Source organism: Thunnus maccoyii, chromosome 4 (genome assembly GCF_910596095.1).
Source record: "Thunnus maccoyii chromosome 4, fThuMac1.1, whole genome shotgun sequence".
Classification (NCBI taxonomy): Eukaryota; Metazoa; Chordata; class Actinopteri; order Scombriformes; family Scombridae; genus Thunnus; species Thunnus maccoyii.
In genome coordinates this window covers 21,818,594-21,834,662 of record NC_056536.1, presented here as the reverse complement: position 1 = coordinate 21,834,662, position 16,069 = coordinate 21,818,594, and the positions used below count along the sequence as shown (strand labels likewise).

General features: G+C 40.4%; 2 protein-coding genes and 1 long non-coding RNA gene across 4 annotated transcripts in view; 2 read left to right on the top strand and 1 right to left on the bottom strand.

Moving 5' to 3' along the window:
- Nucleotides 1-7,351, bottom strand: part of LOC121895149 — a 33,391-nt gene extending 26,040 nt beyond the window's left edge. Inside the window, exons 1-2 of one of the 2 annotated variants that reach the window (XR_006095698.1) lie at nt 7,269-7,351; nt 1,981-2,068 (exon numbers count right to left, since the gene is read on the bottom strand). This is a non-coding gene — a long non-coding RNA (uncharacterized LOC121895149). The remainder of the gene's footprint in view (nt 1-1,980; nt 2,069-7,268) is intronic. The other variant, XR_006095697.1, reaches the window with a different exon arrangement.
- On the top strand, nt 2,749-5,132 carry trh (thyrotropin-releasing hormone). The gene is made up of 3 exons (XM_042408039.1): nt 2,749-3,024; nt 3,515-3,722; nt 4,179-5,132. The coding sequence occupies exons 2-3, from the start codon at nt 3,533-3,535 to the stop codon at nt 4,793-4,795; spliced, it is 807 nt and encodes a 268-aa protein (XP_042263973.1). The 5' UTR covers nt 2,749-3,024; nt 3,515-3,532; the 3' UTR covers nt 4,796-5,132.
- An 11-nt stretch (nt 7,352-7,362) lies between the features above and the next one.
- On the top strand, nt 7,363-13,971 carry LOC121895146 (rabenosyn-5). Its single transcript, XM_042408033.1, has 12 exons — nt 7,363-7,461; nt 8,275-8,555; nt 8,890-9,024; nt 9,186-9,286; nt 9,400-9,445; nt 9,542-9,703; nt 9,821-10,086; nt 10,264-10,334; nt 10,756-10,842; nt 10,965-11,067; nt 11,827-11,931; nt 12,021-13,971. The coding sequence occupies exons 2-12, from the start codon at nt 8,393-8,395 to the stop codon at nt 13,134-13,136; spliced, it is 2,355 nt and encodes a 784-aa protein (XP_042263967.1). The 5' UTR covers nt 7,363-7,461; nt 8,275-8,392; the 3' UTR covers nt 13,137-13,971.
- The last annotated feature ends 2,098 nt before the right edge of the window (nt 13,972-16,069 follow it).

The following is a 16,069-nucleotide window of genomic DNA, read 5'->3' as shown; positions in this document are numbered from 1 at the left end:
AACACGCTGCTGAATGAATCCAAACTAATAATGGTCTGTTATTGGGAATGACTGTGAATGATGTCACTGGAGATGATTAGAGATCTTTCTTTCGACGTAATATTTGACTCAGTGACAATCCTGAGTTTCTCAAGTGATAGCATTTTACGCAATTTAGAGTGAATTTACTAAGATGCTATGTTTAATATTCTGTATGTTTAAATCTTTTTATCGCTATCCTAGTTTTTGTGTTGCATAGAACCAGTTTCCTTGCTGAGATTATGAGAATCAAATGTCTGTTTCTCTAGTAAAGTTGTTGGGTGTGTGTGTGTGTGTGTGTGTGTGTGTGTGTGTGTGTGTGTGTGTGTGTGTGTGTGTGTGTGTGGTGTTGTTTTTTTCTTTATCAGCATTTAATCATCAAAGGTAAGACTTCCTAGTACTGAAACAGTGAGGATCACACTGAAGGATGCAGGGATCATTAAACACTAAGGATATGAGCTGCACACTGGAGAAACAGACAACCGGATCTGATCTGTGCAGCCTTAATTTGGATTTATGTGCGGCCTTGCTTTGCAGAAACTTCTGTTACACACTGAAGAAGTTTACAACAACTTAAAAATATATATATAATTAACGACAGCAAGAGTAAACAGAGGATAGAGGCTAATGAGTCGTATTTTCACCCATCACACTGGGTGTATACCAAACCTGTCCTCTTCCTCAGTACATGAGGTACATGACGCTGACCAGAATACTAATTGTTATGATTTCCCAAGTCTGAAAGACTCTAATAGCAAACTTTTTTATTTTTATTTTTTTGTGCGGGATGAGTGAGAGTGAATCAAGAGAGAGGATGATGTATTTTAATCACAGCCTTATAGTGATAAAGGGGGAAAAAATGACAACCTAAATGCTGCAACACCTGCAGCAATCTGCTTTAATTGTTCTACATCTTCAGCATCTGTGCACCACGTTCTCCGAGCAGATTCACAAGATTTTCCACTTGTTGAAGCACCTTCTGGCCTTTTGAACTGCTTAAAATCCAACTTACAGATTCTCTTGGGCAATTAATTGGTTCCTTTGGGCATGTCATTGCACACTTGTGGGGGGAGGGAGGTGGGGTGGGGGGAGTGATACATGACAGACATAAGGAGGTGGATTCCCATACATTCCCCACTGTCCTTAATGTGTTCATCTCAGGCAATGCAGTGCAAAGAAGAGACTCTACCAGACTGAGAATGTGCTTTTGTCGCTCTTCTGTTCGTCACACTGTAACTACGTTTAACTAAAAAGAGACACATTAGTTTGGCTGGCAGGGTGTAACTAAGATGTTCCTGCAGTATACACAGAACATGTATGGATGTGGTGACACTCTCACTAACGTCACCCTTTGAGTGGATATTGATCTAGTTTTATTCCCACTTCAACACTACAGAGATCATGTCAAACAGAGATTGCTGCAGCTTCCTGTCAAAGAAAATAAGACATATCAGCTATAGATGAGCTGCAGATCTGTGACACTTTTCAATAGAAATTAATCATAAAGCATACTTAATGATTTCCACCATGATATTGATGTTTTTAACCGCATGCTCGGTGGGAGTCTAAACCGGCTTGAAGTATTGGACGTGACAGCACGTTGAAAGCAAGTAATTATAGCATTACACGGCCAATTCAATTCACACCAGACATTCACCACTGACTGAGCGTGACTATGCAGGACTTCATCGAGACAATGGAGTGATTTGACTCTGCATAATGGATAAGGAGAGCTCTACTTCATACAGGTAGTTTTGCTCCTCTCCCTCCAGGAATTTAGACAGTCATTGTTACCAATTTACTATAGAGCTCCTTTGTAAGTTGCCTGCAAACCGTCTGGAAAGAGAAGTGTACACCAGTACTCATGAACAAAATAAGCTCACTCACTCAAGTGAATGTGTTTCGGACCACATCTAGTGGAGATGAGCATCTGGTACCGCAGGCTCACTAAGCACCACTGACCTGACGCCCAGCTGAGAAGAAGGCTGTGTGTTTACATCCATGTCGTCATGTGTTCTTGTGGAGGTCTCATGCTGATCAACTTCCTTCTCTACAGAAATAGACAGATCTTTTTTAGACTGCAGATATTGGAAAACTTCAGCAAATGTCAGAGTAAACATTTTTTGTAAAAAAGAAAATCAGTTATCGCACCATCTTTCTTCACCTGCAGAGATAGCTGCACGGATCATCAACCCAATGGAAGTAAATCTTACAAATTACATTACTAAACATTACGGCTGGCTTCAAAAGTCACCGCATTTCGATTTGTCCGGTTGCTTAATAAAATATCAAGTCCAAATCCATTTGCTCCCACTCCAAGCAAAACTTGCTTGATCCGCCTCTGATACATTCAGCTGTGGAGAAAGTGCATTTATTTATGCTCAGAAGAAACAGATGGGGTTCAGCTCTCCCTCTTGAGTCCTGTGACCTCAGGGAATTTAAGAAAATATGAATGCATCTTTCTTACCAGCCCTTACTGGCGCCCCATAGGAGACCGGCAGATTTTTTTTTAAGATACTCAGCCCATTTATAACATAATCTGAGCACACTGTTCGTAAACAGCAATCAAAACATAGAAGCCAGTTGTAAGGAGGATTATAGCTTACTAAAAACCAGTACACGCATTACGCAGGGTAAAATTCACAACTTTTATGAATGAATTTATCTTATCCAGTCATCGTAGTGCCTGCTGTCCATCTCAGGCTGTCGCTTATTTGTTTTTTTCAAATGACAAATTGGGCAGCGGCCCCTATAGGACGATCATTCACTGCCATCCAGTTGCGCACGACTTGGTGACATCAATGGGGACGAGGGATCCTGAAAAATGACTACAGCGTTGGTGTGACGACAGTGACGGCAAGTATAAATGCTGAGACGGCAAGTTATCTGCTCATACCTCTAGACTTGGCCTTTACGGGTCACCAACCGCTGCGAGAGGCTGAGAGCAACTATCATCACTGTCGGCGGTGCGCTCAACGGGGAAGAGAGAATTTGGATACTTCTCAGGTGAGTGAGACGCACTTCAGAATAAACCTTTATAGCATGTGAATATGTCTATCTTTTGTTTTGGTGGCCCTGCTTCATCCTTTCTGGATGAATCAAAATCATTATTCATTATTCTAATTTATTTCGGAGATTTTTTTTTTTTTTTAGAAAGTATGACATTTAGTGTAGGCTACATGCTTTCTTTACGTAAAGTACATTTTTAATGCTGGCAGTGCGGTGAAGTGATTCCATTTGTTTCCGATGCAATTTCACTTGTTTTAAGATTTTTTGAAGATCAAATTGCGCATAAAAAGTTGTATTTTGCACTGGACGAAAATGATCGACACCAATAGTTTTACATTTCTTTTCGGAAGAAAAGACGATATTTTATCAGATAACTTAAATACAGACTGAAGTGTAGCCATATGATTATAGATAGTTCACTTTGCCCCCACATCAGTTTTATTTCTGTAATATGTGTCCCAACGACCATAATCTATTTCTTCAACAGACTAACAACTAAACTACCATGAAGTCGACATGTCTGCTCATCTTGGCTTCTGTCATGGTCTGCATCTTGACGGTGTCCAGAGGACAGGGTATCCCTGCTGAGGATGAGACGGACCGAAGGACCATAGACGACATCATACTACAGAGAGCAGAGAGTCTCCTGTTACGGTCCATTCTCAAAAAGATTCAGGATGAAGACGGCAGAAATGGTGCGTAAAATATGTCTGGGATCATTTTTTACAGGCACCCCGGGAACTATTACGACGGTATTATCAGTATAGTGCCATAAAGTTCTTAAAATGTTTTACTTTCAGTTTTAAACATGTCATTAAATTATATTTCCTACTTCCCTGATATCGGCAACTCGTGTTTTTATCTAAAAATGTTTACAAGTAACATCGATGCTCTAAGCAACTTCTCAGCTTCACGTCTACTTTTAGATGGTTTCTAGTTAGATTATTATAAATGATGATTTACAAACCGTGTTTGAAAGTATTTTTGAAATTGGCAAAGAATCTTCCTCCAGTTTAAAATGAGTCAAGGGATTGGGACCACCAATTCGTGCGCAATTTACGCACGGCATAGGCGAACAAGGGAAACACGTTTATGCAGTACAAAGAGTTCGAGCTTGTTAAAGTGATCTAAATAGTATTTTTTCCTTCCAGATGGATTTTCTTCTCAGCCAGAATGGGTGACAAAACGACAGCATCCCGGTAAGAGGTACAGCGAGGATTTGGAGAAGCGGCAGCATCCGGGGAGGAGAGAAGAGGACGAGGATGAACAGTACTTGGATGTTCAAAGGAGACAGCACCCAGGCAAACGCGAAGATGAAATGGACTCGTTCATGGAGCTCCAGAAAAGGCAGCACCCGGGAAAGCGCACCACGACGGGACACATTTCTGAAAACCCTGTAGTACTGCTGAGTGAACTTTCAAAACGACAGCACCCAGGCAAGCGCTACCTGGTGCTGCACAGCAAACGTCAGCACCCAGGTAAGCGCTATCAAGAGGATGAGGATGGCGATGGGGACTGGGATGCGGATGAAGAAGAAGACCTCTCAGAGTTGGAAAAGCGCCAGCACCCCGGGAAACGGTTTTGGGATAACTCGAGTCCGGATTTAGGCACTACCAGTCCGTGTGATGTATTGGACCCTACGAGCTGCAGCAAGACCAATCTGCTGCTCGACTTTTTAGACAACATTAACAAGAGTCATGCCGAGGAGAAGAGACAACACCCGGGTAAAAGGTTTGCATCTGAAGATGATTTAGTGGAAGGAGAGTAGATTAAACAAAAGAAGCTCTGGTGTGCGTGTACTGCTGTATTGTAAACAAATAAATGTGTAAATTAACTGACCATAATGAATTATTAAAAATGGAAAAAATAATGTACATCATTTAACCTTTTGTGCCACAGTTTTTCTTTGGCAGACAGTCACTGTATCATACTGACAAAAAAATATATATCTGCTGTTTGTTTCTTTGGAGAGCTTGTGTGTAATTGTCCTCTAAACTTATTTGGACTGTAAATACGGTTTTCATAAGAGTGGGTACCCTGTGCTGATATATTATTATTATTATCATTAAAGAATTCTTATTCCAGTAATCACTATTTATTTAGTTAATGAGGCTACTTATGCTGACATGGTGTCCAAGGATGAAAGTATTACAACACTGGCTTCAGCGATGTTGCCTCTGAGGCAACACACGCTTGTCAGTGCTGGAGATGATGACAAGTGAAACTACGTTTACAGTTATGCATAGGAAATCCCTTCATTAACTGATTTGTGTTTTATTCTTTTCTACTTATGTAAAATATAATGAATACCACAGCAAATATAATGTGTCATTGATTATTTTTCTACACATTATTGCATGGATTAAGTTTATGTAACCTCATGTTGTAAATTAAAAGCTGCCTTTGCCTTAAAGCCAACCACCAGTGTTTTGTTGGAAAATAAAAGCATTGGTAAAATGGTATGGTTTGCATCAGTTGTGGTAAATGCATGTCAGCTTAGTGTCTATCAAGGTGTTGATTCAACACAAGTAGGTCTAATTAGTGTGTGGTCCAACGAAAAGCTGTAATCCTGCTTCAGCCTCGTCTAGATTAATGCAATTCAATAGCAGGCACAGAGTGTCAGGTATCCTCCTCTCTAATTGGGCTCATTCCATCAGAGCCTTGGGAGCAGCTGTCCACAGGTCTGATCAATATGCAAATTATTCATCAAACATGTGAGTTGAAGATAGAGACCTAATGGTAGAGATGCTCAAACACACACACAACTTTCAGCTCCAGCAGTAATGCTCAGGGCTCAGTGGATTGACAGACCAGGAAAAAGTGCAAATGTGAGATTATCCAGTATGAAGGATGAACATATGAATTATATTTCATGCATGATTTATTTTAGGCTACATGAAACACCTCAAGGAAAAAAAGCAATATATAATTTGGATAAATTGTTTGTGGTTATTTGTTTTTTTATGTTTAGATACTGTATTGAAAATCTGTGTCAGAAATACACGAGCCCATCTGTGGAAAGTATGACAGTGAAATGGCTCACAAAATATGAATGAAGCAAAGTCTTCTTGTTTTCACTCAACACAGGTGAGTTATGAGCTATAAGCAGTTCAGCCAAAGATTGGTTTTTCCTTTTCAGACTGTTTCATTTGAAGGAGTTTTGGGGGACTTAAAAAGTATCCTGGATTTAACAAGAAACTCATTAAAAAAAAAATCACATAATTTTGCATTATAGAAATGTTTTTTTCTTTCTTATACCTTAAATCATTTTGTGACATCTCAGATTTATGGTACTGAACCCTTGATGGGGAACCACTGAGATAATTCCTCAAATACTTTCATTTAATTTTATGTAAAGCACTTTGAATTGCCTTGTTGTTGAAATGTGCTATACAAATAAACTTGCCTTGCCGTGCACAAGGCCCTCCACACATGGCATCTTAATCATGTTTTACCTTGAGCCCCAAAAAGTAGGCTGTAGGCTACAACTACCTGGTCCCTGGTTTACTGATTACTTTGTGGTAATTTGATTAAGCACAAGTTTATGTAGAAATCTGCACAATGAGTGTAACTGAATCTGAAAAAAACTACTCTTGATGACCTGAGTAAGGAAGCAGGACCCACCATAAGGCTCCTATTATTTCAGGAGATGTTGTAGTGCATACTCCTAAACAAATATGAATAAATTGTTCTCAAACCGACACTGAGGCCTTCAGGCCCCTCACGATCTGGGCCCCTCTGCCTTCCTTATATCCAGCCTTCTGTTTAAAAATAGACAGTAATTAAAGGATAGGGTCACAATTTTTCAAGTCTGTCCTGACACAAAAGTCACAAAAGCCCAGTTTGGATGGCTGAAACTTCAAATAAACTTTTAAATACATTTTTGCACAGAAGGAAGGCCCCCATCACTTACATTGTCAGTGCACTATGAAGGAATGAACAGGAATGAGGAATGATTACGGCATGAAAAACCTATTTCAATGTTCATTTTGGCACCTGACAGTTGTTTTAAGACAGACTTGAAATTTGTGAACCCCTCCTTTAAGCCTGTAGCAAGTACACTCTGTTAGTCACGACAAACTTACATGCAGCATGAACTGCTCATGTTTAGGCTTCAAAGAGTCTGTGTGAAATATCTTGGATCATTTACATCAAAGCACCAACACTTGTAAACATAGACAGAAACCAAATAAGAGAAGCAAACGAATAAGAAGTAGATGAAACATAATGACATGAGTAACCTTCATTGTAGTCCTGCTGTTTTGATTTTGGCTCCTACAGCGTCGTGTGTGTTAGGTGCCGTTTGTCCCTCCTCTCTTCCCTTACATACCGAACGCTAATCACATGATCAGGCTGCTGCCGCCGCTGTCGCTACTGTCGAGCTGTCAAAGACAATCCAAACTGTCAACAACACAGTTACTGTTGCACTCATTTGTAAGTATAAATCATCCGTCGCTAGATGATTAGCCTCCAGGTTTTTGTTTTTGTGGATGTTAGAAGTCATTTATCCCCGTGTTTTTTGAACAACATGGGTGGAAAAACGATGGCTGAAGAAAGCGAGACCTGCTGTTAGCAACCTCAAGCTAACGTTATGATACATCCTCTGTTCAGTTTAACGGCAGTCAGCTTCACCCAGATATTAACCAAGATAACGGCAGATAGTTAATACGCAGACCCACTAAATAAAATACTGGCTGCTTGCAATCAGTTAAATACTTGACGTTAGTGACTGCGTGTGGGTTATACGATTGACTGAATGCAAACTCTTAGCTAATGATAATGTTAGCTGGTACTTCATTTAAAATGTAAGTTTATGTCAACGTGGACTACTGTGGTTGCACCCATGAACCTTTGTTACTTCATTCAGACTTACTTAACTCACTTTGAAATAATATTATACAGTAATTAGCTACATTGTGCAGGTTTAATAACCCGAATAATGATATTCTACCAAATGAAATAAGAAATTTAACACATTTTTTATGAAACCATAACCTCTCAAACTCTGTGTGTCTATCACTGAAGCTGTTTATTACTGTGACACTCCTCCTGCCTGTCATGCTCAAAATCATAAAAGTCACACTGACTCATTAGGTTTGCATAAATGTCCAAGAGTGGTTGAAATTCACCTTCCAACCAGACTGCATGAAACAAATCTGCTTTTAGTTTTCAAGAAGTTGTAATATAACAATTGGGATTTATGTATGGATTTTGTGTTTTTACATGTTGCTTCAATCTGTGTCCCAGGATTATCTCTGGCGTGATGGAGCTAGTATGGAGTGGTTTGCACTCCCCGTGACATGAGGACTGACGCAGGATCCCGCCGCCTTGCATCTCTTCTCCAAGAGCACAGCCGATCGCTGTCATGGCCTCCAGCTACCCGCCCCCTTTTGAAGGCACAGGTGAAGTGAAGGAGGGCTTTCTTTGCCCATTGTGCCTCAAGGACCTGCAGTCATTCTACCAGCTCCAAGACCACTACGAGGAGGAGCACTCTGGGGATGACCGCCATGTTAGAGGACAGCTGAAAAGTGAGTCCCATGTAGTCTAATTGTATACTCTGCTATAGACAAAATGACTCTGCAGTGTTGGACCAAGGGGAATTGTCGCCAGGATGACTTGGCAGCACATGTTGCTGCAGCTTCTCAGGGAGGGATAGTAGATGAAATAGGAAAATAATGAAATGTGGATGGAAACTGCTTTTGGACAGGGGTTAGCTCTCTGATTAGCATTTTGTTTTTTCACATTGGCTAAGACGTAGGCGTACATAAATGATAGAAGATACATCAGCTTTTGTCTATATAATATCCTCTCTGCATTTTTCACACAAGGAGTTAAATTGTGTCCCAATTTCTTTGTGCTCAGGTTTGGTTCAGAAGGCAAAGAAAGCTAAAGATAAGCTGTTGAAGAGGGATGGAGAAGACAGACCGGACACTGGCAGCTATGAGTCCTTCTACTATGGTGGAGTGGACCCCTACATGTGGGAGCCTCAGGAGCTGGGTGAGACTGGAATACTGAGCTGTAAATTGCATGAAAATAAATCTCCACTCTCTACATTTTTCTTTATACAGTTGACTTCCTTTTCAAAGCATTTGCATAAAATTAACTAATTATCGTTAGGAATGACCAAGAAATCTTAAAGTTGCTTTTCTCTTTTGTAGGGGCAACTAAAAGCCACCTGGACTTCTTTAAAAAACACCGGGCAGCCAGGATAGATCACTACGTCATTGAGGTCAATAAACTTATCATCAGACTGGAAAAGGTGTGGTTGCATCAACTCATTCAAACAATAATTTTCTTCCTGCTGTTGTTATAATGAGACTTAAGATGGTCTTAAAGGTGCCAACTCATTTACAATGAAAACTCTCCTTTCAGTTGACGTCTTTTGACAGGGTGAACTCGGATGCCGCCAAAATCAGAGGTTCGTCCACATGTTTTCATGTATACTCTGAATCCTCTCAGTGTTTGTACGTATGATTTATCAAGAAAATTAACGAGTGCTCGTCCTCCTTTACAGCCATTGAGAAGTCAGTAGTGTCATGGGTGAACGACTCAGATGTCCCGTTCTGTCCTGACTGCGGAAACAAGTTCAACATCCGGAACAGACGGCACCACTGCCGTCTCTGTGGGTCCATCATGTGTAGGAAGTGCATGGAGTTTGTCCCCTTACCTCTGGCCCGTACGTATGAAAAAAATCTTGCAAACTGTAAAAAAAATCATTACATATCAAGTTGAAATAAGACTTGTGAACATGTATCCCAGTGCTGTGAATTTTCATTCTTTTATGCATTCACAGAAAAGCTCATTAGTGGGACACGAGAGGCCCTGTGTGTACCTGGAAGCCCCAGTCAGTCCCAGTCTCCCCCAACAGGGGGTGGCGGTGGCAGTGGGATGGGCTCTAGGAGAGGCAGCATCAGCAGCCTGAGCAGCGTCACCTCCATGCTAGAAGAAAAGGACGACGAGAAGATTCGCTGCTGTCACCACTGTATGGACACACTGCTAAAGAGACAACAGAAACTGGAAGAGAAAGACCACATGCCTGACATAGTGAAACTTTACGAGGTTGGTGTTGAAACAACATGAAAAGGATCATTGCACTGTTCTGTTCCCAGTTGTAGTGCAGTCCTTGGTTTTCCTTTCATGCTGTCTTGAGTTTACTCTTTTGTATCCTTCCTGTCATTCTGTTTTTCTTTTGGGGCTTCCTGTTGTTCACTTGCTCATAACTTGTCTTCCTGTCAGAGGCTGAGGATGTGCATGGAGAAAGTGGATGAAAAGGCTCCAGAATACATCAGAATGGCGGAGTCTCTCAAGTAAGCCACATTTAAAAGAATCATTTAGAAAGCATTACTATTGTTAGAAATGATGTTTTTATTATTTTCTACTGACTATTTTAATCATACTGTAGATTAATCTGTCAGTTATTTTCATGATTAAGCATTACGTCTCTAAAACATCAGAAAACATTAAAAAACAAACCAAGTGAAATCATCTAATTTCTTGTTTTGTCTGAACAAAATATTACATTTTCTATCATGTAAGACCAAGAAAAGCAGCAAATTTTCACATTTGAGAACCAGATTTGTTTTTCCATTTTTGCTTGAAAGATGACATAAACCATTAATGAATCATTAAAAAAATGTTTCAGCTGTTCTTTCAGCTGTACTTTTCATTTTTAATTAGAGTTTAATTAGAGTTTTATTGCTTACTGTCATGGCCTTATGCTTTTCACAGTGCCGGAGAAACCACATACAGTCTTGACAAGGCTGGTGGACTGAGACTGGAAGTACAGAAATACTACGAGCTAATCGATGCCCTAAGGTAGGCCCTCAGTCCTAAATTACTGTTTCAGAATTGAGCCTCTGTCATGTTTGTCAAATATTTTAATATATAGTTTTTTAAATATCAAATTGAATTCTATGTTGTTTTTTCTTTCTTCTCAGTAAGAAGATTTTAACACTGGGAGTGAAAGATGATCCACCTCCGCATCCAAAGACACTCCAGCTTCAGAAGATGATCCGCTATACAGCCACGCTGTTTGTCCAGGTGAGACCAAGTTCAGACTGAAAAAAGATATATCTTTCCATCACTCTTCCATAGGTATTTAGAACCGGTACTAAATTGGTACCTGTACTAAACCGGTACCTGTACTAAACCGGAGAACCGGTATTAAATTGGGCTTGTCAAGCTTCAAGATACCATTATCTTTTCCCTCTTTAGAAATGGTGAATTTACAGCTCACAATAACTTAATGCGATATAGTCTTAGTAGCTTAGTAGCTTTTGTTTGTTATCTAGTGTCAGCAAAAACTATTGCTGATACTAGATATCACCATGATATCACCCTAAGTTGTTAGCATGCATTAGCTTGGAGGGCTAACTTGGCTTGTTTGTATTACGTGAAGGTTGCTTTTTCCCCCATCGACCATTGATTGGTTGAAGAGTAGGTAGAATTTCAGACAACCAAGATTTTCTTTGGTTGACTACAGCTCTAATCGTTATAAAAATAAGTCTGTAGTTATTAACTCTGGACACAGCATTGGTTTTAAGCACTTCTAGTTTAACTGTTATCTTTATAAATAAATAACTGTTGAATCTTTTCATGTCATGTCTTAATTTTTTGCACCAAATTATGGAAAGTAGTATCAATAAGAGGACTGGTAATTATCAGTATCGATAAGCATATATATATATCAGTTGATAAAATCCTAATGACACCCATCCTTACTCTGTCATTTGTATTTCTACAAGATAAATTCTTTATTTTTGTCCCTGAATTCACCCCTACATCTTGTCTCCATCATAGGAGAAGCTGTTAGGTCTCATGTCTTTACCAACTAAGGAGAAATATGAAGAGCTGAAAGAAAAGAGGAAACAGGAACAAGAGAAGCGACTCCAACAAGAGAGACTGGTGAGATGGTTTACAGATACTTCTCTGTTGATTTTTTTTTAGTTGGGGGAACACAATTTGTATACTTTTTATGTTTCCCTGCTCAACAGGCAGCACAGGAGGCCCTGAAGAGGAGGCAGGAGTCTGAGAGAAACCGTCCACCTGCCAGCACCAATGGAGAGCTGTCGCAGGCCCCTAGAGCGCCACGCATGACCAAAGCTGGTGGTTGGTTGCCCTCCTCAGACTCTGCCAATGCACGTAGTGAGCTGGATGACCCCCTCCTGCAGCAGATCAAGAACATTCAGTCATTCCTTCGTCAGGCGCAGGAGGCCCAGAGGGCAGATGAGGTAGCGATGCTTGAGGAGAACTTGCGTCAGCTGCAGGACGAATATGACCAGCAGCAGACCAGCCTGGCCATCGCTCTCTCTCAGAAGCTGGCTGAGGAAGAGAGCCTGCAGCAGGGGGAGCTCAATCGCCTGGAGGCCTGGGAAAGGGAAGAGAGGGAGCACAGGGGCCCTGCTGTGGGCTCCATCCAACCTTCTTTCACCTGGGAGAAGTCTCTGGATATCAGCCCAGCAGGGGGCTTTCAGGGAGAGGAAGACACAGCAGCAGAGGACTTGACTCCTAAAGCTGAGAGGAGCCCCTCATCTGTAAGAGCGTTCCCTGCTCTCACAAGCCAAGAGGAGTCACCTCCCAGGTTGAGGAGCTTAGGGGGGCATGTAACCCCTCCTGGTGGCGAAGGACAGAACAGCAGCTCCCTTAACCCTTTCGATGAAGAAGACTCTACTCCCGTTGAGGAGGATCCATCTAATCCCTTCTCTGAGGACATCAAAAAGGAACACAAAGAAGTAACCAATGGAAAGAAAGAATACAACCCCTTTGATGACGATAATGAAGAGGAAGTTGAGGAGGACAAGCAGGCTGAGACTGCACCTGGCAACCCCTTTGAGGAGGAGGACGATACTGACGCAGGTAACCCTTTCATGGAGGCCTCTGGGAATTCTCCTGGAGCCTCGACCAACCCCTTTGACGGGGAGGATGATGATGAGGTTTTGCCAGATGTGGACATGATAGAGGAGGAACTGCTGCTACAGCAGATTGACAACATTAGGGCCTACATTTTTGACGCCAAGCTGAACGGCCGTCTCGATGAAATGGAGCTCCTGTCAGAGAACCTGAGAGAGCTACAGCACACCCTGCAGGAACAGAAGAAAAAGAAACACTGATACCTTTCCCTCAAAATCCCTCTCATCACCTGCTACTTACCAAGTTATTGAAGACTAACTCTGAGCCCACTCATTTTAGTTTGGGTGAGGTACCACAGAAAGATTAGGTTATTTCCAAAATTAAACATGTACTAGACCTCAGTAATCTGGAGTAACTCACTTAATTTCCTAACATCTTTCTAACCACTTGTGTTGTACAGGGTCGCAGGGGCTGGGGCTAATCCCAGCATACACTGGATGAAAGGCGGCATACAGCCCGGACAGGTTAATTTTTAAGCACTGCAAGTAAAAATTCATTTTTACAGGGCATGTACAGTACTGACCCTGTTGTGTATTTATACGATGGAAGACTGAAGAATGCCATTTATAAGAAAGATGTTTTTTTCAATTGAGTGTCGTCTTGTGGAAATCAGATTATTTGATTTCTGGCAGAAGCTATAAACAGTGTCAAAATGTAACCATAGCTTAGGTATAAATGGGAGCCACGGAACAACTGATGCATGTTTAAAAATCTAGGGCTCTTCTTGTTGCCAGATCTTTAGTACATTTGAGTTAAAGGATAAGGCTCTCCAATTTTCAAAATCTTTCTTACTGTCAATGAATCTCATGTGCAGATTCAAACCAACAACAAATTGATTTATTTACAAGTATTGGACATGTCTCCGAATACATTTTATTCGTCTGTGCAGTAGACCTCTGTTGTTGTCCAAAAACTATTAAAAAATGTGTTAATGAGTCACACTGCTGCACATGGTGATGTTTCCTCACTCCAAAGAGTATGGGCACGTTAGTTTGTTTACCAGCGATCATGTTTTCAGTCTCTGGAGAGTTGTTCCATGTAAGGCAGACACCATTGCACATGTTCCGTTTACAGAGCTTCATTAGCTTGTTGTGCTACACATCACAACCTCTTGACTTTATACTTCATTCTACATTGTAAATATCTTTAGAACAAAGTCAAGAGGTTGTGATGTGTAGCACAACAAGATAGCAAAGCTCTGTAAACCGAACATGCACAGTGGCATCTGCCTTACACGGAACTACTCTCTGGAGACTAAAGACGTGATCACTGTAATTAGTCTTTGGAGCCGTTTCTAAAGAAACTAACGTGCCAGAACTCTTCGTGGCAAAGGAACATGTCACCCAGTGCAGCAGTGTGGCACATTGAGGTGTTTTGATAATCTCTGGACAACAATGGAGGTCTACGGCACAGAGAAATATTATATATCATGCTTTGGATACACACACAATATTTGTAAGTAGGATGAATTCATTGTTGATTTGGCTCTGCATGAGATTTCTTCACAATTTGAAAAATATAGAACATCGCCAGTCAAATCCTTTTGATTGAAAATTTCTTACCAAAGAACTGTTTGAACTGGACCATGACGCTTAATGAGAAGTGAAATTGTACTTTTTTGACCATATTTGGGCTGCTTACTGTTTGAAGGAAACTAATCATTAAATTAATTGATAGATATTAATTTTTAATCACAGGCTCAGCTTACCGTTTCAGTCACACCGCTTGCTACTCTTGTCGTTGCAGAGCCTGTGACCCTTTGTAACACTGATTTATGAGGGAAATTACTTAAAGGCACAATACACAGAATTAAGTAGTTGCTGTTTGCTCCTGACGTGTGACCGTCACTCATATGGACTGTATCTCCATGATGGCATGATCATAAGGAAAAACATTTATCTTTAATCGAACTGTTAATAACTACAGATAAATTTGAAATATCCGTGATATAAATTGAATATTTGTTCTAACAGTGGTTTATTTTGTGCTTCAATGAAGATAGCTTTTTCTGTAAATTCAATGAACATCATTGTTTGGATGATCTAGCAGAATCAGTGCATTTATCTTTTTTTTTTTTTTTTTTTTTGCATCTTGTCTGCATCATGGTTGGTCTTGGCATGGTTGCATTTTAGATCTTTATTGTAAAAAAACAAAACAAAACTGCATTTTGAAATGTGACAGCGAGCCAAGAGAACAAAAATGTTTTCCACATCTTTCTGTGCAGCTCCTACAGGTTGTGATCTTATCGTTTACAGTGACACTACTGATCCAACTGAGCACTTGGGTTGCATGATTTATGTGTCTTCATTTTGTTTTGGTTTTTGGCATCTGTCTGATGCTGGTTGTCAAGCTAGTGATCAAGCTTGTCTTCCCTTTTTTTTTCATATATTTGAACATACTGATAACATCTCTCATGCTGTCAGCCAAGATCTGTATGTAAAGCATGTGACCTGTGCAATGTTATCATCCAAGACGTCCATCCAGCCGGCTCACCCACTACGCACCTTGTACATACTAAATACTACTTGCCCAGGCACTTTGTAGGCAACTCTAACTCAACAAATAAGAATTCACTGAAATCCCTATGTATGCAGAAATGATCTTTAGGTCAAAACATTTTAAACACAAAACATTTTCTGTCAGACATATATTACACTACATGAATGCCAGCAAGTATTATCACTCAGTGCTGCTACGTCTGTCCTTACATGAATTTGTCAATGTGCTTTTCTGTCAGAATGTCCATATTTCTCTCTCTCTCTTTCTTCTACTGCTTACCTGTGACGTCCACAGGCAAAGCAAAACATGTGACACACTAAACATTTTGTGACAGTGTGAATAACTCGAGGAGTTTCTTAATGTGTTAGCAGTTGATTTTAGCTTTGGAAGTCATTAGGGTAACATCGCTGCATTTAAAACAATAATCAAAACAATTTGGACACATACATCAGTTTATTAACTTTAGAAAATTTCTTCTCAGCACCAATAAAAAAAAAAAGTTGTCTACAGTAAAATGTTTGTATCTCTCTTCTTTTTGTTTCATAAATGTGTCTAATACATCTAAACTTGATCCTGCACCTCTGCACCTCTCATGAAAATATTGTGGTTATTGTTTAGGATTGTGGTTTATCTA